Source organism: Drosophila innubila, chromosome X (assembly GCF_004354385.1).
Source record: "Drosophila innubila isolate TH190305 chromosome X, UK_Dinn_1.0, whole genome shotgun sequence".
Lineage (NCBI taxonomy): Eukaryota > Metazoa > Arthropoda > Insecta > Diptera > Drosophilidae > Drosophila > Drosophila innubila.
In genome coordinates this window covers 38,298,179-38,321,137 of record NC_047626.1, presented here as the reverse complement: position 1 = coordinate 38,321,137, position 22,959 = coordinate 38,298,179, and the positions used below count along the sequence as shown (strand labels likewise).

The 22,959-nt window shown below is 33.7% G+C and overlaps 1 protein-coding gene across 2 annotated transcripts in view; it reads right to left on the bottom strand.

Annotated features, from left to right (window-relative positions):
- Window positions 1-22,959, bottom strand: part of LOC117782127 — a 151,340-nt gene that overhangs the window by 114,326 nt on the left and 14,055 nt on the right. For both annotated transcript variants that reach the window (XM_034619102.1, XM_034619110.1), the window contains exon 2: window positions 13,897-14,636. In XM_034619102.1, the coding sequence (XP_034474993.1) occupies window positions 13,897-14,442 (546 nt within the window). In that variant the 5' untranslated portion in view covers window positions 14,443-14,636. The remainder of the gene's footprint in view (window positions 1-13,896; window positions 14,637-22,959) is intronic.

The following is a 22,959-nucleotide window of genomic DNA, read 5'->3' as shown; positions in this document are numbered from 1 at the left end:
TCATATTTGCGTCGTCAGAACCAGTTGAGAATTATTTGATGCATTTTTGTTGTCTAACAATATTAAAACTATTGCATACTCTAAGGAGCTAATTTTGCTTCAAGAGCTTCGGCACGTTCATACTGCTGTTCTACTTATCCGATCTTGCTGCGATTTTATAGGATAATAGATAATAGCAACTTGCAACTCTAATACCCACAAAAACGTATTATCTTAAATACTGTGGGTGTGGTGGTTTTTCGCGACTTGCGAGGGCGGAGGGAGGCGTGATAAAAATGTAAGACAAACTTGAATTGCGTGGTGTGTAGAGAAATCTGTGAGCCAAATTTGGTTATTCTATCTCTTTTAGACTCTGAGATCCTTTTGTTTAAAGAAATTACTTTGAAAACATTAAATCGCCATAACTGCCGTTCTACTTGTCCGATCTTGATGCAATTCAGTGGGATAATAGATAATACTAATAGATAACGTTTATTTTCACAAAAAACGTATTATCATAAAAACTGTGGGTGTGGTGGTTTTTCGCGATTTTCGGGGGCGGAGGGGGCGTGGCTTAAATTTGAAACAAACTTGATCTGCGTAAGGTATATAGAAATCTGTCTGTCTAATTTGGTTACGCTATCTCTTATAGTCTCTGAGATTCCTTTGTTCAAACAGACGAGCGAAAGGTTTTTCGCTATTTGCGGGGGAGGAGGGGGGCGTAGCTTCAATTTGAAGCAAACTTGATCTGCGTGGGGTATATAGAAGTCTGTGAGTGAAAGCTTGGTGTCTCTATCTCTTATAGTCTCTGAGATACTTTTGTTCATACGGACGGACGGACGGACTGACGGACAGACGGACAGACACACATGGCTATATCGACTCGGCTATTGATGCTGATCAAGAATATATATACTTTATAGTGTCGGAGATGCCTCCTTCTCCCTGTTACATACATTCCAACGAACACAATATACCCTTTTACTTATTTTTTAAGTAACGGGTATAAAAATTGTGTTCTTAAATAATAAAGACAACAATGGGGCTCCGCCCCCTGCTCGCTTCGCTCGCGGTGAGGTGCGGCTACAGTCAAGCTCGCTCGACAGTAGAATACCCTGAGCACAGGTACTATTTTATAAAAGTTTGTTTTCGAAAAATTGTTCCTATGGCAGCTATATGATAAAGTGGACCGATTTGAACCAAATGTACACAGCCAACATTAATGCATATTTATTAATTTGGTTAAGATAGATAGCAATTTACAATTTGACAATTAGACTTCAAAATATCGACCTTTTCATCAGTGTAAACGACTTTCGCCGTAAGCTCAGGCTTTTTGCTTACCGGCCTCAGTATAAATTGACTATAAGACTTAATTTTCGATTGAGCGTCTCTATTGTAGCTATATGATATAGTTAACCGATTTTAACCGAATTTGGTCGAATGTATAATACAAGCCCAGGTGCATGTTCTATCAGTTTGGTTCTGATATCTCAACAAACAAAACATTTTTTTATACTAAAACTTCATTTTCGATGTAGCGTTCCTATGGCAGCTATATGATATAGTGGTCCGATCCAAAAATAAAAAAAAAACTTCATCTGCCTATGGTATCCAGGAACCTACATACCAAGTTTGAAGTCTCTAGCTCTTATGGTTTCTGAGATCGACGCGCTCAAACAGACAGACGGACATGGCTCAATCGACTCGTCTGTTGATCCTGATCAAGAATTTACATACGTTTGGGGGGTCTGCCGCGCCCCCTTTTACCTGTTACATATATTCTGCCAAACACATTATACTCATCTGGCAACACTGGCTTTTTCTGCAACACAAAACAAAATTTTCAGGTAAAACTGGTTAATCTTGTCGCGCAAAAGCTGTCTACTACATAGGTTTGTTGATATGCCAGTAATATGTATATCTACAATTAATCGGTTATATCTTGCCGAAACGAACAACCTATTGATATTTGATAAAGATGTCATGAGTCAATTTTTAAAAAATCGCTTAATTGTAAGCTAAAAAACCTTAATTTGCCTGTAAAATGTTACCTGGGTACTTCAGAAAAAAAATTAAAGGTACGCCTAAAAGCACTAACACTCACTTTTCCAATGGTATATAGGACAGATCTGTAGCTTCTATGGTTTGGAAACTAGTGGGACTTAGCGTTTTCCCGGTTTTTTCAAAAAATCATAAGACAAACTTTTTAGATTTTCGAAAAGGAATAAAACCCCATCATTACATCTAAGGTATTTTAGAACAGAGTTAGAAAAAGTTTTTCTATGTCATTTTGTAAGTTAGGACTAAACCTTTCGATCGGTATATAACTCGATCTGATCGGATAGTCATAGCAAATTTTCGATATTAGCTGTATATAATAACAATGTTCAATCCGGTTTAGTTATAAAAAAAAATAAACTTTATTTATAATACGGAAAAGGCGAACATTCGAGTAAGAGAATAAATCTAGACCAATCATAAAGTGTGTTGGCGACGCTTAGCAAACCTCGGCTGTGGGATTTTGGAGATGGAATCTGCTCTTAAGTAAACAGAGATCTTAGGGATCGCTCTCTTGAGATGACGAACGTTTGGGGTGCTAAGCAACAGCTTGGATTTGTGCCGCGTTGACAATACTGACCCTTAGTGAGCTAGCGGATGTTTATGTTAACATTAGGTTCGTGGGAGCACTTGAAATGTTATTTTCACTGGCCCTCTATTCTTATTGATATCTTAATACTTGATACGAGAATGTGCTTAGGCATACATAAGTGAGGTGTCGTACTAAATAATATAAGTGGGTATGTGTAGTGGATATGTCACTTCCCCATCCATAAAAAATTAGCCTGTCCTCGGGCGGTGATTTTAGGGTATAAAGTTGGGATAGATTCGAGTACAATATTTGGATTTTCGTTAACGTTTAAAATTTGATTTAAGTTTACATTATTTGTTTGTGGGTTTGTTTCTGTTTGTTTCTTATAATTAACAATTATTTTGTGTGGTATGTTTTTATACTTATAGCTAAAATATAGTATTAGAGTGATTATAATAATTATAAGTGTCGTTAATGTAATAATTTGAAATGTATTATAATGTTTTGTTTGTTGTTGTACAATTTCTTTTGCTTGAATATAGGAAAGTGGTTCTAATTTAGTTACGTTATTGTTTACATAAACTGTTTGTGTGTAATCTAACATAGTGATTGTAATTAATAATTCTTTTAATTGAAGTGAACAGTTAAATGCTTTTATTATATTGTCACCTTCTATTGTTATTTCTCTATTCAGACAATTTTGATTTAAAATAGTTTAAGGTAAGTTCCATGTCAACATTATATTAGGCTCTACGTATTTAATTTCAAAAGTTTTGTGTGTCTTTGAATATCTACATTCGGTTGATGCTTGATTTAATATTCCTGTAATGCATTTGTTCATAACTTGATCTTTGGTTTTATCTGTGTAAGCTTGGCTGTTTTGTAAGTTATATTTGTCATGGATAATTTCAGTTAAAATGTTTTTGTTTTTGTCTGGATATGGAATAATTTCAAAAACTGGCGTATTAATAATTTCGCGAAGAATATGGGAAATTATCAAAATTTCGTTTGTAGTTGTTTTAAGCCATGTTGAAGTTTTAATGATTAAAATCTTTTCAGAATTCACGTGTGATAATGGACTATGTTTAAGTAATTTAGGGCTAAAAATACCTAATCTTGTCAGTTGCATTCCTAGCTCTATATCTTCTATGTATTCTGTAAATTCTTGTAAGTTAAATGTTATTATTGCTAATTTTTCTTCTCCCTCATTAATTGAACTTAAAGTGTTTATAACTTCTATTCCTTTATTTACTGCATCTATTACTTGGTTTAATTCATTTGCTTGAACACTGTTTTCTGAAAGGTTATTTATTTTTGTTTCTAATTCTACTTTATCTTCTTGATTTAATGTACCAAATAGATATTTGTAAAATGTTCCTACAAAATTAATTAGACCTCTTTTATTGCGTTTTGATAATCTAATACCGTTCATTTCTCTTTTTTCAATTTCTTTGTTAAATATTTAATTTGTGTTAATGTTTCAAATTCTTTTGCTTGTTTTATTAGATTATTGTATGTATCTTCAATTTTTGTTAAATTAACAGTTAAGTAGTGGTATTCGTAATTAATTGGTAAGTTTTTGGTTCCTGTTGTGAATATAAGATATCCATTTTTCGATTCTTTTTCTTCTTAAATTTAGATATGTAATGTATAATTTTTCTGCCTCTATTTGTCTCTTCGAAATGTTTCTCGTCTAATTGTTTTAGATTACCTGTCTTCTTAAATGGGTTAGTTGATTTTGATCGTACTAAAGGTGATTGTCTATAGTTAATGTCAATTTCGAAATCTTTACGTTTTTCGTTTAGTTTCTCTATTTGATTTGCTTTAATTAATTGAGTGTTATATTCTGGGGTTCCTGCGTATATGAAAATGACTGCTGGTGTTCTACCTGTAGTATTATGTTTAGTTTTGTGATTATATTTATAAAGTATTATTTCGAACCTAGTCAACTTATTTTCTGGATCTGATTCACTATTTATAATTCTTAACTTTTCATTAACGGTTTTATGAAATCTTTCAACATCAGAAATGCCATTTTTACTTGTAGTAATATTAATGTCCACTTCTTCGGATCTTAACCAGATTTGTAACGCTGAGCACATAAATGCTGAATCTTTGTCTGCTTTTATTTCTTTTGGTTTACCCATTTCGTTAAATATTTTGAGTAACGCTCTCTTTGCTTCTAGCCAATCTCTACCATTTACTTCGATAAGGGATGCGAATTTAGAATATATGTCTATACAAGATAAAAATTGTTTGTTGTCCACCATATAAAAATCTATAACATATTTTTCTCTAGGGTTGAATGTTTCTGGAGTTAGTTCAAATGCTAGCTTTGTGTCTCTATGTTCTGTTTTAACAATGTTACAAGTTTGACATTCGTTAATAATGTTTTGTATTAAATTCTGATAATCTGGGTAGTAGTATTTTTCTTTGAAAAGTACGGTTAATTTTTCAATACCTGGGTGCAATAATTTCTTATGTGTTTTAACGATAAATTCTTTAAATTCTGCATATGTTTGAATGTCTGTTAACATTTTATTTGATCTCATTACTTTTGTTAAATTATTTGGACTTATTATTTCTATGAAAGCGGTTTGAAATTTTAGGAAATCTACCTCGTTATGAAAGTATATAGATATTCTTTAATTAATTCCTTAGCGTGGGTGTTTGTCATTTCTTTGTACTTAATTTGTGTTCTGGTCTTATGAAAATAGTGCAATACATTTACTTCATTATTGTTACTTTTAATGAATTCTATTTGTCTGTTGTAATAGTTGATTGGTCTTTCTGTTATTGAAATATAATTTTGATTATCTTCTTGTGCGCTATGCACTGTTGCTGCTGTACTGTTGGAAATTTTTCCTAATAGATTCTCTTCTAGTTTAATTCTTGATAAAGCATCTGCGACATAGTTTTCTTTTCCTGGGACATACTTAATGTGATAATCAAATTCATTAAGTCTTATTTTCCATCGTTGTAATTTCATATTTAGTTCTTTAACATTATTTAACCAAACTAAAGGTTTGTGATCACTGAGGATTTCGAATTTTCTCCCGAAAAGATATGACCTGAAATATTTGGTGGCCCAGACAATTGCTAAAAGTTCTTTTTCAATTGCTGAGTAGTTTATTTCATGTTCGTTTAGTGTTCGGCTTGCGTAGCATATAGGTTTATGGTCTTGAGATAGTACTGCTCCTATAGCAATATTGCTTGCATCTGTAGTTAATGAAAACGGCTTTTCAAAGTTGGGGTAAATTAATATTGGATCTGAAGTTAAAGGTATTTTTAATTTTTCAAAAGCTGAAATGTAATCTTTATTCTTTGCAAGGTTTGGAATAAATTTTCTATAGTAACCGCAAAGTCCTAAGAATGATTTGATTTCCTTTGTTGTTCTTGGTATTGGATATTTTTGAATAGCATCAACTTTTATTGGGTTCGGTTTAATACCTTCAGTTGTTACAAGGAATTCAGTTTTCTTTTTCATAAATTCACATTTGTCTAACTGTAATTTCATATTTAGTTCTTTAACATTGTTTAACCAAACTAAAGGTTTGTGGTCATTGAGATTTTCGAATTTTCTCCCGCACAGATAGGACCTGAAATATTAAATGGCCCAAACAATTGCTAAAAGTACTTTTTCAATTGCTGAGTAGTTTATTTCATGTTCGTTTAGTGTTCGGCTTGCGTAGCATATAGGTTTATGGTCTTGAGATAGTACTGCTCCTATAGCAATATTGCTTGCATCTGTAGTTAATGAAAACGGCTTTTCAAAGTTGGGGTATATTAATATTGGATCTGAAGTTATAGGTATTTTTAATTTTTCAAAAGCTGAAATGTTATCTTTATTCTTTACGTCAATTACTGTATTTTTCTTCAATTTCAATGTCATGGATTTTACAATGTTTGCAAAGTTTTGAATACATTTTCTATAGTATCCGCAAAGTCCTAAAAATGATTTGATTTCCTTTGTTGTTTTTGGTATTGGATATTTTTGAATGGCATCAACCTTAATTAGGTTCGGTTTTATACCTTCAGTTGTTACAATATGCTGAAGGAATTCGGTTTATTTTTTCATAAATTCACATTTGTATAGCTGTAATTTTAATTTGGCTTCTCTGAGCTTTTTGAAAACTCTTTTCAATGACAATATGTGTTCTTCCAATGAAGTGGAATACACTAGAATATCGTCCATATAGACCAAACAATCTTTATAGATTAAATCTTCTAAAAGATTATTCATGCAACGTTGAAAAGTTGCAGGAGCATTTTAAAGTCCAAAAGGCATACGAGTATACTCAAAATGGCCGTTTTTTGTTGAAAACGCGGTCTTTGGAATTGAATCAGAATCCATTTGAATCTGATGGAAGCATTTTGCTAGATCAATGGTAGTGAAATATTGACATCTTCCAAGTTTGTCTTATATATCATCCATTATCGGGATAGGGTATTTATCATCGATTGTGATTTCATTAAGGTTTCGATAGTCAATGACTATTCTAAACTTTTGTTTTCCCGATGCATCACTTTTCTTTGGTACAATCCAAATTGGTGAGCAGTAAGGAGAATTTGACTTGCGAATTATTCCCTGATCTATAATTTCTTTAATTTGTTTTTCTACCTCTTCGTCATATGCTTGAGGGTATTTGTATGGTCGTTTGTAAATGGAATCTTCGTGTTTAGTTTGAATGACATGCTTAATTGTACTGGTGAAAGTCAAATTTTCACTTTCTTTGTACTGTATGTCTCTAAACTCGAATAAGATTTTAGTTAATTTATTTTTTTCTTCTTCATTGAGATGTTTTAACCTGTACTGATTACTTTCTTTAAGTTCATTTTCAATAGCGAAATTAAAAGGCCTATCTTCTGTAAGAGGTGGATCAAGGCAATCAATTGCGATGTCTTTTGTAAATGGTGGATCACGGCTATTAAATGCAGTATTGTCCTTTACAAAGTCTTTATGATTATATCTCATGATAAATTGATACCCGCTCAAAATTACAACTTCTTCTTGTAATTAATTGTTGCTTGACAGGCTAGGAGGTATTCTCTGCCTATTAATACATCGTAATTTTTTGAAAATTCGTGTATATAAAATTTTGGTGTGACGGACAGAGTTTGTTAGGGGCTAAAGAAATACTTTGGTTTAAGTTGATATTTCATTTATAGTATGAACTTCTAGTTTGCAAGTGGTAATTGGGAATTCTAGAAAATTTTTTCTCATTAAATTAATAGAAGATCCTGTATCTATTACACACCTGAGATGTTGGTTATTCATAATTAATCGAATGAAGGGGTTTCTTTTGATTTGGGGTCGAGGCTGCTTGATGAAAATTTTCAGCTGTATCCATTTTGTACTGACCACTATTACTTTCTCGTTGTCTTTTGACTGGTTGATTTAAGTACCAGGGCTATTTTATTTGGTTGGTATTCATTGGGTTACTAACTCTACCTTGATTGAGGTTCTGTTTGAATTCTTGATGCAATTGCTGATTGCTTTCGCTCGGTTTTGCGGATTATTATTTTGATAATTAACATGCATATTTTGTGGATAAAAGCTTTGATATGCATTTCCATTATTCCTGCGAAAATTATTACTGCCTGATGGGTACGAAGTATTATTGTTACCGTTTGATTTTGGTCGGTCCGAATAGTTATTTTCGTACAGTCCTTCTCTTTGTGCAACTTGTTTCAATTTTGTTACTGTCGTTATGTCATGTCTAGCAAGAGCCATAAATATTCTGTCTGGTAGTTTTCTTGAAATTACGTCTTTAACTGTGTTGTTCATGGCATTTGTGTATAAAATTGTATTTGAAGGTATTCCTTCTAGCATTAACTTGTTTGATATTACAAAAGTCTTATACTCTAGGTCTTCGATAAACTTACGGACACTGCCATTATAATTTGTATTGTATAATCTACGTAAAAGTTTTTCATAGGGCGTCTGTGTTTTGAATTCCTCGATAAGGGCGTTACTTAATCCTGTCTAGTTTGTTGCTGCCGACAATTGAGATACACGTTGAGCTGCTCCAGTCGTCTGCATCTCAATGGCTCCATATAGGATACTGTGTTGTCGACTCTTCTTATGAAGGCTGCCAGCTCTTCAGTTGTTCCATCGAAGGTTTGAATTTTTTGGATTTGTCCAAGGGCTTGCTTCAGATGATGCTCTGATAGCTCCATTACTGGTGGTGGTACCATTTTCACTTTGGTTTTATTTTCTTTTTGATTCGAAAATGTGGCCTGGGATAATAAATATCCTTTAGTGGTCACAAAAACACAAAGTTAATTTTACGTTTAAATAAGCACAATTACTTTTGTTTTAGCCAAGGATATTAGTTATCCTTAAGTGGTTAAACTTGATTTATTGTAACTTATTTACGCACATAAGTTCTTTAGCGGATGTGTATTAAATTAGTTTCACTTTATTGAAGTTCAACGTTATTTGATTTGGGATATCGCGAATCCTTTAATAGTCTATTCAGTTGATCAATTTTGGAAAAACACTTAACACATCCTACCGGCTACGCCAATAACAATGTTCAATCCGGTTTAGTTATATAAAAAAATTAACTTTATTTATAATACGGAAAAGGCGAACATTCGAGCTAGAGAATAAATCTAGACTAATCATAAAGTGTGTTTGCGACGCTTAGCAAACCTCGGCTGTGGGATCTTGGAGATGGAATCTGCTCTTAAGTAAACAGAGATCTTAGGGATCGCTTTCTTGAGATGACGAACGTTTGGGGTTCTAAGCAACAGCTTGGATTTGTGCCGCGTTGACAATACTGACCCTTAGTGAGCTAGCGGATGTTTATGTTAACATTAGGCTCGTGGGAGCACTTGAAATGTTATTTTCACTGGCCCTCTATTCTTATTGATATCTTATTACTTGATACGAGAATGTGCTTAGGCATACATAAGTGAGGTGTTGTATTAAATAATATAAGTGGGTATGTGCAATGGATATGTCACTATGTATAGCTAGTCACCTTTCGCACCTTTAGCTGCTTTCGTCACTAGCCCGAACTGCCCTCCGCAGTGATAGTGGACAGATTTGAAGCGATTTTGGTGAAGATGTATAAGACAACATAGAAAACATAATTTGTGAGTTTGTTTGAAATATCTTAGAAAATAAGAAAGTTTTTCATACTAAGGGTGGATTTTTGACCGATCGTTCCTATGGTAGCTATATTGAACAGTAAACCGATTTGAACCAAAATTTGGTAGGGATATATAACACATTACCAGATACACGTACTTAAAAAAAGTACAGGGGTCTATTAAGTTTATTTTACAGAATATGTGCGTAACAGGCAGAAGGAGGCGTGGCAGACCCTAAACAGTATTTATATTCTTGATCAGCATCAATAGCCAAGTCGATATAGCAATGTCAGTCTGTCCTGACGTCTGTATGAACACCTAGATCTCAGAGACTTTAAAAGCTAGAGACACCAAACTTGGTGTGTAGGTTCCTCTATATTGCAAGCAGATCAAGCTTGTTTCAGAATTTGGCCACGCCTCCTTTACTGGCCAAAAATCAACATGGAAAATTTCATATCCAAATTTAAAGAGCAATTTAAAAGCTAGAGACGCCAAAGTTGGTACGTAGGTTCCTCTATATTGCAAGAAGATCAAGTTTGTTTTAGAATCCGGGCACGCCGGGCACGCCCTCTAAAAATCAACAAAGAAAATTTCATATTCAAATTATTAGAACAATTTAAAAGCAAGTGACACCAAACTTGGTATGCAGATTCCTCAATATTGCAGGCACATTAAGTTTGCTTCTTTTTCGATTGCACCACTGTATCATATAGCGCCCATAGGAACAATCGGTCGAAAATCAAGTTTTGGTATGAAAAACTTTTAGTTTTATGAGATATCTCAACCAAACTGATCCAATATGCATCTAACTTAGTTTTATATATCCTGACCAAAGTTGGTTTAAATCGGAACATTATCCTATATAGTTGTCATAAAACCGATCGGGCGGAAATCAAGTTTAAGTACAATCAGAAAAAAATCAAGATTTCCGTATTTAACAGTCCGTTTTCAAGTACAAACGATCTCAAAAGCTGTCTAAGTTCGGAAATTCTAAAGTTGAGAACAAAAATCTTATTTCGAGTTCGGTTTTCGCAAGTACCGAAATCATAAAATGAGAATTTTCGGGGATATTTTAAGTACGCTTTGGGTTTAATTCAACTTTAAAAAAATTGAAAACATACTACTTTAAGTACACAAAAATCTTGGACAAAACCGAAAATGTACTTGTTTTTAGTACAAATTATTGTCGTAATTAATTAACTTTAATGTGTACTAAAATTAAGCAAGTTACCAAAATTTAATACCATTTAATAATACTGTATTTTCATGGTTAGCGACCTTTCGGAATAGGTGCTGATTTTACCAGCGATCCAAGCTTAACGTCATATATGCGTCGCCAGAACCAGTTGAGAATTCTTAGGTGCGACAATGAAAAAGAAATATCCCAAAACGTACTTGTTTTTAGTACGAAACGATCTTATTTTTAAATTCCTTTCGATCTTGACAAAAACTTTTTTAAGTACAAAAAAAATCTTAAACTAGTTAAGTACAAATAACTCAGCTGTTTCTCAAGGTATCTTTACGAGACTCACAGATTTTATATTTACCATGGTCTTATATATATTATGACTAAGTTTGGATAAAATCAGACTACTATTTCGGATAGCTGCCATAGGAATGTGAAGACAGAATTCTAAATTTAAGATCGATTCATTCTTAACTCAAGATTTTTAGTACACAGCAATCTTAAAATTTTAAGAACAAAACGGTATAAATTCAAGTACGGGCGTACCTAATTTTAGGATGGCATATTTTTCTGAGTGTATGAAAAACTTTTTTGTTTTATGAGATATCTCACCCAAACTGATACAATATGCATGTAACTTTGTTAAGTCTATACATTCTTACCGAAGTTGGTTCAAATCGGACCACTATATCACATAGCTGTCATAGGAACGATCGGGCGAAAATAAAGTTTAAGTATGAAGTTTTTTTTGGTTTTGTGACCAATATTGTGACCAATCTGATAGATTATGCTTTTAGGTTACTCTTATACATCCTTACGGAAGTTGGATCAAATCGGTCCACTATATCACATAGCTGTCATAGGACCGATCGGGCGACAATCAAGTCTTGGTGTGAAAAACTTTTTGTTTTATGAGATATCGTAGCAAGCTGACAGAATACGCTATTACGTTTGTTTAATACATTCTAACAGTTCAAATCGGTTTACTATATCATATAGCTGCCATTGAAATAAGTAGTCAAAAATGTAACACAGCGCTCTTCAAGGGCGTCAACGGAACAAATTATTTTTGCATTTTTAGCAGTCTTTGCTTTTTCCATAGTAAGAACGGGGTCTACGACAGTCGAGAATACTCGACTTTAGCGCCGCGAGTGGAGCGAGCTGGGGGTGGGCGGGTGAAGCGAGCGTCCCCCCTAGTTTATTTTATTTTTATGACTTAAAATCTTGAAATATGAGTTTTTTCATGACGTCTGGGTCTGGTTCTAAGACTCGAACCCAGTTTTCCAGACTGAAAATGTGGCAGGCTAGCGTCTCTAACCACAGAGCCACGGGAGTTATGAACACAACTTAGAAACCTTTTCATTGTGAATAGCCTACTGTGCCTCGAATTCTTTTGTTTTTGGTGAGCATTAAAAGGCAATTCATCGTAAAATACAGAAAGTTTTTTGAGCAGCCGATTAAAGGCAACTTTCCTAAATTTTAGAAAACTTTTGGCTTTTAAAAGAACTATCCCTTAAACATTTATTTAAGGGTGGTGCTTTCTATTTTGAAGAAAAATATTTCTTATAATTAGAAGACTTTTCTCAACTTTAGGGCGGTTCTAATTTTATGGCGATTTTCTTGAATATAGAAAAAAAATTTTTCTGAGTGTAAAAGAGAAAAAAATAATAATAATAATTATATCGGAGCGAGATTTAGAATCAATGAGAAAGGCGACAAGTGAAAATATTGCTCAGTCAAAATTTCGAAGTGAGAATATACGTCGGCGGAATGTAAATATCCAACAAAAAATACCTCTACACGAGGTGAAAGTCTAGTGACAAAAGCAATTTCTACCCCCAAAATTTCTGATATCCAATTTTGTGACGAACAAAATTCAGTTCAATATAAAAATTTTAGATAAAAATATAAATTAATATATAAAAAAAAAAACAAAAATTAGCATTCGGCACTGCGCAAAAAGTAATTTTTTAAATTTTCGTTTTTTTTATTGATTTATATTTTTATTTAAAATTTTTAGATTAAGCTGAATTTTGTTCGTCACAAAATTGGATATCAGAAATTTTGGGGCTAGAAATTGCTTTCGTCATTAGACTTTACCTAGTGTAGATATTGTTTTTTGTGAGATCAATTATTCAGGCAGATAGTAAAATAATTAATTTATTTGTTTAATTTCTTTCATATTAAAAAAAAAATTGTTCTTTAATTAAAAACTAGGGTGCTCCTCCCCATGCTCGATTAGCTCGCGTTGCTACAGTCGAGCATACTCTACTGTCGGAGACCCCGTACTTACTATGACAAAAAAAAGCTAAGTCTTGGATTTCGCCCGATTGGTCTTTGACAGCTATATGATATCGTGGTTCGATAAGAACCAACTTGGGTCAGGATCTATAAGTCTAACTTAAATGCATATTCTATTAGTTTGGTTACAATATCTCGTAAAACCAAAAAGTTTTTCACACTAAAACTTGATTTTCGCCCGATCGGTCCTATGACAGCTATATGATAAAGTGGTCCGATTTGAACCAACTCCGGTCAGAATACATAGGAACGGGGTAATTTGCATTTTGTATCAGCTTGGTTGAGATATCTCATAAAACAAAAAAGTTCTTCAGACTATAAAAGTGGGTATTGACAACGATATTTTTTGTCTGCTGCCTAGCCTAAAAAAAAAACGATTCCTGAACAATTGAGTTCTTGTACCTTGTTGCTAGTTGGTTTTCTTAAGCTTTGTACAGACGGGGATCTTCTAACCGTTTTTTTTGTACCGACGCTCTGGGTGCACTCTTATATTTCTGTATGATTTTCAATGACTTCAATTGACAGACGCAAAAAATCGATGGAATAGAACGTGTTCTACTTCCATCGGTGAGCGTCGGTTTTTACCGACGCTTTAAAATTTTATGAGTACACACGACGCCTGAAGCCTGGACGCTTTAAAATTTTGTGTGTTTACACGACAACGAAGGCTTTTCAGCAAAAAGTGTCGGTGAACGCTCAAGCACTTTTAAGAAAAAACATTTACACAATTACTTACCTTATCGAAAGCCATCGGACGTGACAACTTTTCAATTGTTTGTGCCTGTGTCAGTGTAGTGGCGCAAAATGGTGTACTACTACTGTATGAGCTCGAGCCACATATAGAACCAACTGGACATTGAGCTTTTGCCGCTGAAACAGCTGCTACTTGCTGGTGGTGATGATGTTGATGGTGAAGACCCACCGAGCTGGCGCTGAAAGCAGTTGCTGCCTGGGTAGTTGCAGATATAGCAGTGGCGGTGGAGGCCAAAGCGGTACTACTTCCACATGCAGCGTTACTCTTACAGGCGCTGCTGACTTTTTCTAATGTCTTCAAATTGTTGCTGGTTTGTATAGGGGGAAACACTTGGGCTGATGCCTGTAATGCAATGAGTGGCTGCAAGCTCAATGTAGTTGGCTTGACATATTGCTGCTGTAGCTTTTGAGCCTGTGATTGCTCTGTCAAAGTCGGGGGAGTTATAACGTCTATTTCTGTGGCTCGATTGCACAGAACCAACTGCCGATGTCTATCTGGCGGTAAACCGCCCGTCGGCTCCATTTCCATCTTTTTTACCAAGAAATGAACTGTTGCCTTTAAGTAGCTTGAGGTCGTTGCGTGATATTGTGTCTTTAAGACACACTTTTTTTTTGTAGTCACAGGCCTTGATTTTATTATATATAATTAGTTTGTGTTCGACTTAGCTATGTTACCAATCATATTAGGCTTGGTAAAGTTGCTCCATTTCTATAATGCCATTGCTGTAAGTAGAAGATAGAAACAGTTTTTCAAATTTGGTCAAAGTGGACAAAACCAAATTAAATGCATATTCCATCAGTTTGGTTGAGATATCTTAAAACACAAAAAACTTTTTCATACTAAGCCCTTATTTTCGATTGCAGCTATTGCAGCTTTATGATATAGTAAACCGACTTTAACCATATTTGGTCAGGATGTATAATACAAGCCCAGATGCATATTCTATTAGTTTGGTTCGAATATCTCAACAATCAAAAAACTTTTTCATACTATACTATGGCAGTTACATGGTATATTAGTCCGATCCAAAAATTAAAACAACAAAACTTGATCTGCCTATAGTATCCAGGAACCTACATACCAAGCTTGAAGTCTTTAGCTCTTATGGTCTCGGAAATCGACGCGTTCAAACAGACGGACGGACAGACAGACGGACCTTGCCCAATCGACTCGGCTGTTGATTCTGATTAAGAATAAATATACTTTGGGGGGTCTGCCACGCCACCTTCTGCCTGTTACATACATTCTGCCAAACACATTATACCATTCTTTGCTCATTTTCATGGGCTCAGGGTATAAAAGGAATAAATAAATTTCATATGCGCTGCAGAAAGACACAACAAGTTTAGGTTAATTAAACTAGTTTAAGTCCGATTTGTCAAAAAACAAAACTAAACTATCTGGCAACACTGGCTTTTTCTGCATCACAAAACAAAATTTTCGGACAGAACTAGTTATTCTTGTCGCGCAAAAGCTGTCTGCTACATGGGTTTGCTGATATGCCACTCTATTGCTGCTGTAATCTTCGAACTCTTAGTGATCACTGCGGACGGCAGTTCGCGTTAGTGACGAAAGCAGCACGAAGGGTGCGAAAGGCGACTAACTATATATACAGCTAAGTTGGAAAATTTGCTACGACTGTCCGATCAGATCGAGTTATATACCGATCGAAAGGTTTAGTCCTAACTTACAAAATTGCATACTAAAACTTTTTCTAATTAACGGGGTGTAAGTGGGAGGGGAAAATTTGTATGATCTCAGCTTGGAGCCGTTGGGGCTTTTGGTAAAATTATTTATTTTTAAAATTTTTATCAAAAATACGCGTCGATTGATACCTCGATGACCAAAATCCGTTAACTGGTTCAAAAGATAAATAAATTTGAAATTTTAGTGGACTTTTCAAAATGAAATGAAAAGTTAGTTTCTTTGTTTGTCTGTTTGTCTGTTTGTATCAAAGCGCTAAAAAAGCTAAGATGTAATGATGGGGATTTATTCCTCTTTGAAAATCTAGAAATATTTGTTTTACGACTTTTTCAATTTCCCGCTAGTTTAGCGGGAAAACGCTAAATCCCGCTAAAATTGAAACAGTTTCCAAACCATAAAAGCTACAGATATGTTCTATATATCATTGGAAAGGTATGTTTGAGGGCTTTTATACGTACCTTAAAATTTTTCTAAAGTATTCAGGTAACATTTTACAGGTGATATTATGTTTTAAAGCTTACATTTTGGCGAATTTTGACAAAACGGCTCTAACGATTTATTATTTTATTATGTTGTAATACGTACAATTTCACGTTTTTTGGTATATGAAACATAAATTTTGGTCGAGGGGTTTGGAAGATATTACCTGCTAAGTGAATAAATACATTTTTTTATAGGTCAAATATCATGTTTTAGTACGAAAAATGAGAAATGGATTTATGAGATATCTCAACCAAACTGATACAATATGCATTTAGCTTGGTTTTATATATCCTGACCAAAGTTGGTTTAAATCGGACCACTATATCATATAGCTGTCATAGGACCGATCGGGTCAAAATTATGTTTTAGTATGAAAAACTTTTTTGTTTAGTGAGATATTTTAACCAAATTGATAGCATATGCATTTAGGTTAGTTTTAAAAATCCTGACCGAAGCTAGTTCTTATCGGACCACTATATCATATAGCTGTCATAGGCCAAATCGGGCGAAAATCAAGTTCTACTGTGAAAAACTTTATTGTTTAATGAGAAATCTTAACCAAACTAATACAATATGCATTTAACTTGGTTTTATATATCCTGACTAAAGTTGGTTCAAATCGGACCACTATATCATATAGCTGTCATAGGACCGATCGGTTCAATATTAAGTCTTAGTATGAAAAGCTTTTTTGTATTACGAGATATCGTAACCAAACTAATAGAATATGCATTTAAGTTAGACTTATATATCCTGACCAAAGTTGGTTCTAATCGAAGCACTATATATTATAGTCATAGGACCGATCGGGCGAAATCCGAGTCTTAGTATAAAAAACTTTTTTTTTCATAGTAAGTACGGGGTCTCCGAGAGTAGAGTATGCTTGGCTGTAGCATCGCGAGCAGGGTGTGGAGCCCCCCTTGTTTTTCTTTATATTTGAAACAAAAATTTTTTAAATATGAAATACGTTCAACAACAAAATATATATATTTTACTATTTGCCTGCATTAATGATAAAGTTACAATGTCAAAAGCAAAAGCAATTGCAAAATTTCTGATATCCACAAAAAACCTCTACGAGGTAAAGTTAGCAATTTTAGTTCTGATATCAATTTTGTGACGAACAAAATTCAGTTTAATCTCAAAATTTTAAATAAAAATATAAATTAATATAAAAAAAGCGAAAATTGGCATTCGGCACTGCGCAAAAATAATTTTTATGTACAAAAAAGCTCACCTCTTTTGCTCACAGTGCACAATGCCAATTTTCGCTTTTTTTTTATTAATTTATATTTTTATTTAAAATTTTTAGATTAAACTGTATTTTGTTCGTCACAAAATTGGATATCAGAAATTTTGGGGCTAGAAATTGCTTTCGTCACTAGACTTTTACCTCGTGTAGATATGTATATTTACACTTAATTGGTAATATCTTGCCGAAACGAATTACAGATAAGTGTGATATACCAAAACGCGGAATTTCATTGACTGTAATCTTTTGAAATTTGATCAAAATGTCATGTGTTAATTTTTCAAAAATCACTAAAATGTAATCTAAAAAACCTTATTTCACCTGTAAAATGTTACCTGAGTACTTCAGAAAAATCCTAAATGCCCTAACACTCACCTTTCCAATGATATATAGGACATATCTGTAGCTTCTATGGCTCGGAAGCTATTGGGTTAACATTTTAACGTTTTACCGCTAAACTAGCGGGTTTTTCAAAACAAACATTTCTAGATTTTCGAAAAGGAACAAATCCCCATCATTACATCTAAGGTTTCTCAGTGCTTTGATGCAAACAGACAAAGAAACAAACAAACAAACAAACAAACTGACTTTTCATCTCATTTTGAGGAGTCCACTAAAAATTTTTAAATTTATTTACTTTTTTAACTAGTAGTCGGATTTGGGTGATCGAGGTATCAATCGACGCGAATTTTCAAACAATTTTACCAAAAGGCCCCATTAGCTGCGATCGCTTAAATTTTTACCCTCCCACGTACACCCTCGTATCTCATGAACCAGGTGAGTTAGAAGAAGTTTAGTTTAAGTATGCCATTTTGTAAATTTGGACTACACCATTACACCAGTCATAGCAAATTTTCCATATTGGCTGTATATATTGCTAGTCGCCTTTCGCACCCTTCGTGCTGCTTTCGTCACTATCGCGAGCTGCCGTCCGCAGTCATTGAGTTTGTTATACCTGTTACTTAAAAAATAAGTAAACGGGTATATTGTGTTCGTTGGAATGTATGTAATAGGGGGAAGGAGGAATCTCCCGCCCTATAAAGCAGGGGTGCTCACAGCTGCTTTATGGATGTGCCCACAAAAATACAAATAAAATAAATAGCACGAACACATAAAACTTAATTTTCTTTTGTTTTAATGTGTACACTGGAAAAAAATAGGAAGATGTTTCTTCAAGTGAAAAAATGAAATTACAAATGAAAAAATGTGAATAAAATACATGCGTAAGACAATTCATAACAAAGTGAAGTTTTTCGTTTTCAGTGTATACTAAACAATCCCACAAAAAAAACCTCTACACGAGGTAAAAGTCTAGTGACGAAAGCAATTTATAGCCCCAAAATTTCTGATATTTAATTTTGTAACGAGCAAAATTCATTTTAATTTAAAAATTTTAAATAAAAATTTAAATTAATAAAAAAAAGCGAAAATTGGCATTGTGCACTGTGAGCAAAAAGGGTGAGCTTCTTTGTACATAAAAATTACTTTTTGCGCAGTGCCGAATGACAATTTTCGCTTTTTTTTTTATTAATTTATATTTTTATTTAAAATTTTTAAATTAAACTGAATTTTGTTCGTCACAAAATTAAATATCAGAAATTTTGGGGCTATAAATTGCTTTCGTCAGTAGACTTTTACCTCGTGTAGATGTTTTTTTTGTGGGATATCAGAAATTTTTGGAATTGCTTTTGACATTTTTGCTTTATCATTAATGCAGGCAAATAGTAAAATATATAAATTTAGTTGTTAAACGCCCCCCGCTCGCTTTGCTCGTGTTGCTGCAGCCGTACCCGTACCCCGTACTTACTATAAAAAAAAAAAGTTTTTCATACTAAGACTTGGATTTCTCGCGATCGGTGCTATGACAGCTATATGATATAGTGGTTCGATTAGAACCAACTTTGGTCAGAATATATAAGTCTAATTTAAATGTATATTCTATTAGTTTAGTTACGATATCTCGTAAAACAAAAAGTTTTTCATACTAAGACTTAATATTGGACCGGTTGGCTATATGATATAGTGGTCCGATAAGAACTAACTTCGGTCAGGATTTTTAAAACTGACTTAAATGCATATGCTATCAATTTGGTTAAAATATCTCACAAATCAAACAAGTTTTTCATACTAAAACCTAATTTTGACCCGATCGGTCCTATGACAGCTATATGATATAGTAGTCCGATTTGAACCAACTTTGGTCAGGATATATAAAACCAAGCTAAATGCATATTGTATCAGTTTGGTTGAGATATCTCATAAATCCATTTCTCATTTTTCGTACTAAAACATGATATTTGACCTATAAAAAAATGTATTTATTCACTTAGCAGGTAATATCTTCCAAACCCCTCAACCAAAATTTATGTTTCATATACCAAAAAACGCGAAATAGTACGTATTAAAACATAATAACATAACATAATTTAACAGAAATCGTTAGAGCCGTTTTGTCAGAAATCGCCAAAATGTAAGCTTAAAAACATTATATCACCTGTAAATTGTTACCTGAATACTTTATAAAACAAGTTTCAAGGTACGCATAAAAGCCCTCAAACACACTTTTCCAATGATATATAGAACATTTCTGTAGCTTCTATGGTTTGGAAACTGTTTCAATTTTAGCGGGATTTAGCGTTTTCCCGCTAAACTAGCGGGAAATTGAAAAAGTCGTAAAACAAACATTTCTAGATTTTCAAAGAGGAATAAATCCCCATCATTACATCTAAGCTTTTTTAGCGCTTTGATACAAACAGACAAACAGACAAACAAAGAAACTAACTTTTCATTTCGTTTTGAGAAGTACACTAAAAATTTCAAACCTCTTTATCTTTTGAACCAGTTAACGGATTTGGGTCATCAAGATATCAATCGACGCGTATTTTTAAAAAGAATTTTAAATAAGAAAAATAAATAATTTTACAAAAAAGCCCAAACGGCTCCATAAGCTGCGATCATACAAATTTTTCCCCTCCCACTTACATTCCCGTATCTCGTGACCCAGGAGAATAAGAAAAAATTTTATTATGCCATTTTGTAGGTTAGGACTAAACCTTTCGATCAATATACAACTTGATCTGATCGGACAGTCGTAGCAAATTTTCCAACTTAGCTGTATATATTGTTAGTCGCCTTTCGCACCCTTCGTGCTGCTTTGGTCACTAACGCGAACTGCCGTCCGCAGTGATAAGGCAACAACAAACTACATTCGGATTAGCGACGAGTCACTCATGCAACAACAAAGTCTATGAAATTGTTGTTGCTGAGCTCGGCGACATGTCAGAAAATGAAAAGTAAGAGAGCGAATGCGTAAAATTGTTTTTGTTTTGAAAGGATCGAAAGGGAAGGAAAACGAAATGTCAAAAATTGTTTGTGTAATTTGTCAATGTGCACTAGGAGCCTACTATTGTGTAAGCTCACACACTTCCATATGCTATGTGCACAACAAAAAAAAATGTGCATCGTGTGTATAGGCACTGAGCACCCCTGCTATAAAGTATATATATTCTTGATCAGCATAAATAGCCGAATCGATATAGCCATGTCCATCCGTGTGATCGCCTAGATCTCAGAGACCATAAGAGATAGAGTAACCAAACTTTTACACACAGACTTCAAAGGTGTTGGAGAAGGTCAAGTTTGTTTTACATTTTTGTTACGCAAATCGCCGTCCGTCCGACTGTATAAACACAAGGATCTCAGAGACTGTAAGAGGTAGAGTAAAAAAATTTGGCACACAGATTTCTATATTTTCAAGCCACGCCCCCTTTCACCCCCGCAATTTGCAAAAAACCACACCACCCACAGTTTTTAAGATAATTCCGTTTTAATGGTAATTACTGTTATATAATATTATTATGTATTATTCCACTGAATCACATCAAGATCGGACAAGTAGAACAGCAGATATGGTGAATTAATGTTTTCAAAGTAATAAAAGTAATTTCTTTTTACTACTTTTATATATATTGAAATAAGTAACGGGTATCACATGGTCGAGATCACAACTATAGCCTTCCCGACTTGTTTTTATTATAAGTCTATTTTATTTAATGGACTTATTCAAAAGGTCCTATGCGGCTACACTACGCAGTCTTGTTCAGACACTCGAGCATGCTCGCTGTACGCCTTTTGGGTCAATTTTTTTAAGGCATTTTCGGATGCGTCGTGTCTACTGGTCTATATTTTGGGCCTTCCAGCCATTCTTATACACCAAACTTTTAAGTTAACCAAAAAAATCTTTAATTGAGCGGCACTGCGGTAAATAAGTGAGATTTCTGCCTTTGGGAACAAATTTAACATTTATGCTCACTAAAAAGTCAATTGTAGATTTCGAATAATGCGAAGGGGCTTTGTCCGGTCAAAATATATAATTATCAACACATTAACTTGTTTGTATATGAGAAAAGAATAAATGTAAAAATTTAAGTGAAGGCATTTTAACTGCAGTTTCTGCCATTTAAAAGCAAAGAGTCGTTATTTCTAACATTGGGTTTATTCGACAGGTTTTTTAATCAATAATGCTTTTTTTTGCTTATTGCAATAAATAGCAACAAATTGATATAATAAAACATTTTTTGTAAAAGAAACGAATAATTGTATGCACTCTGCTAGATTTGGAAGAAAGTTCGATCTTTGTCGTCCAAAAGCGAATCCGTGAGTTTGGTTAAGATATTGCGAAAATTAAAAAAGTTTTTCATATGGCAGCTATTTTATATAGTCATCCGATTTAGACCAAATTTAAAGGCGTAACATTTAGTAAAAAATAAATATTCTGTGGGTTTGATTGAGATAGCTGAAAAAATAAAAATAATTTTCTTACTTAAAGTTAATTTCCATCCAATTGTTCCAAAGGCAGCTGTATAATATAGTTACCCGGTGTTAACCAAATTTGGTCAGGGTGTAACAGGCAGTCTCAAACACACAACCTGTGAGTTTGGTTGATATGTCTTAAGAAACAAAAAAGTTTTTCATACTAAAGGTTAATTTGAGCTTGATTGTACTTATGACAGCTATATGATGTAGTCATCTGATTTTGACAAAATTTGGTCAGGGTGTAACATATGGTAAAAAAAACACAAACTGTGAGTTTGGTTGAGATAACTTAAGCAAGAAAAAATGTTTTATACCAAAGCTTAATGTGAACCCGATTGCTCCTATTGCAGCTATATGATATAGAAACCCGATTTTAACCAAATTGTAAAATATCATAAAATTAAAAAAAATATTAATAAAATGAAATAAAAAACTAAAAATAAAATCTTCCCTCTACTGGAGTTTGACCCAGAGGAAATCTGGTTAACCCTCTAACAGGCAAAATCGAAATAGACATTCAATCATGTTCATATTTTTTTAAATAAGCTGAAGTTTTAAATTTTATAATTTTCCGGTGGTTGGAATGACCGTCAGGTGCAAAATACTGAAGACCGTCTGTCGACGGTCTTGTCGGTTTGAGCGGAAAAAAATTAGGGCCGTTCGCTTGCATCACAAGGGAATATCGAACGCGACTTTTGGCGATAACTTTAGCTATTTTTTGTGTTGGTAATCACTTATATAACTATAATAATATGCAATTGACTTAAATTTAAGTGACTACTAAAAAATAT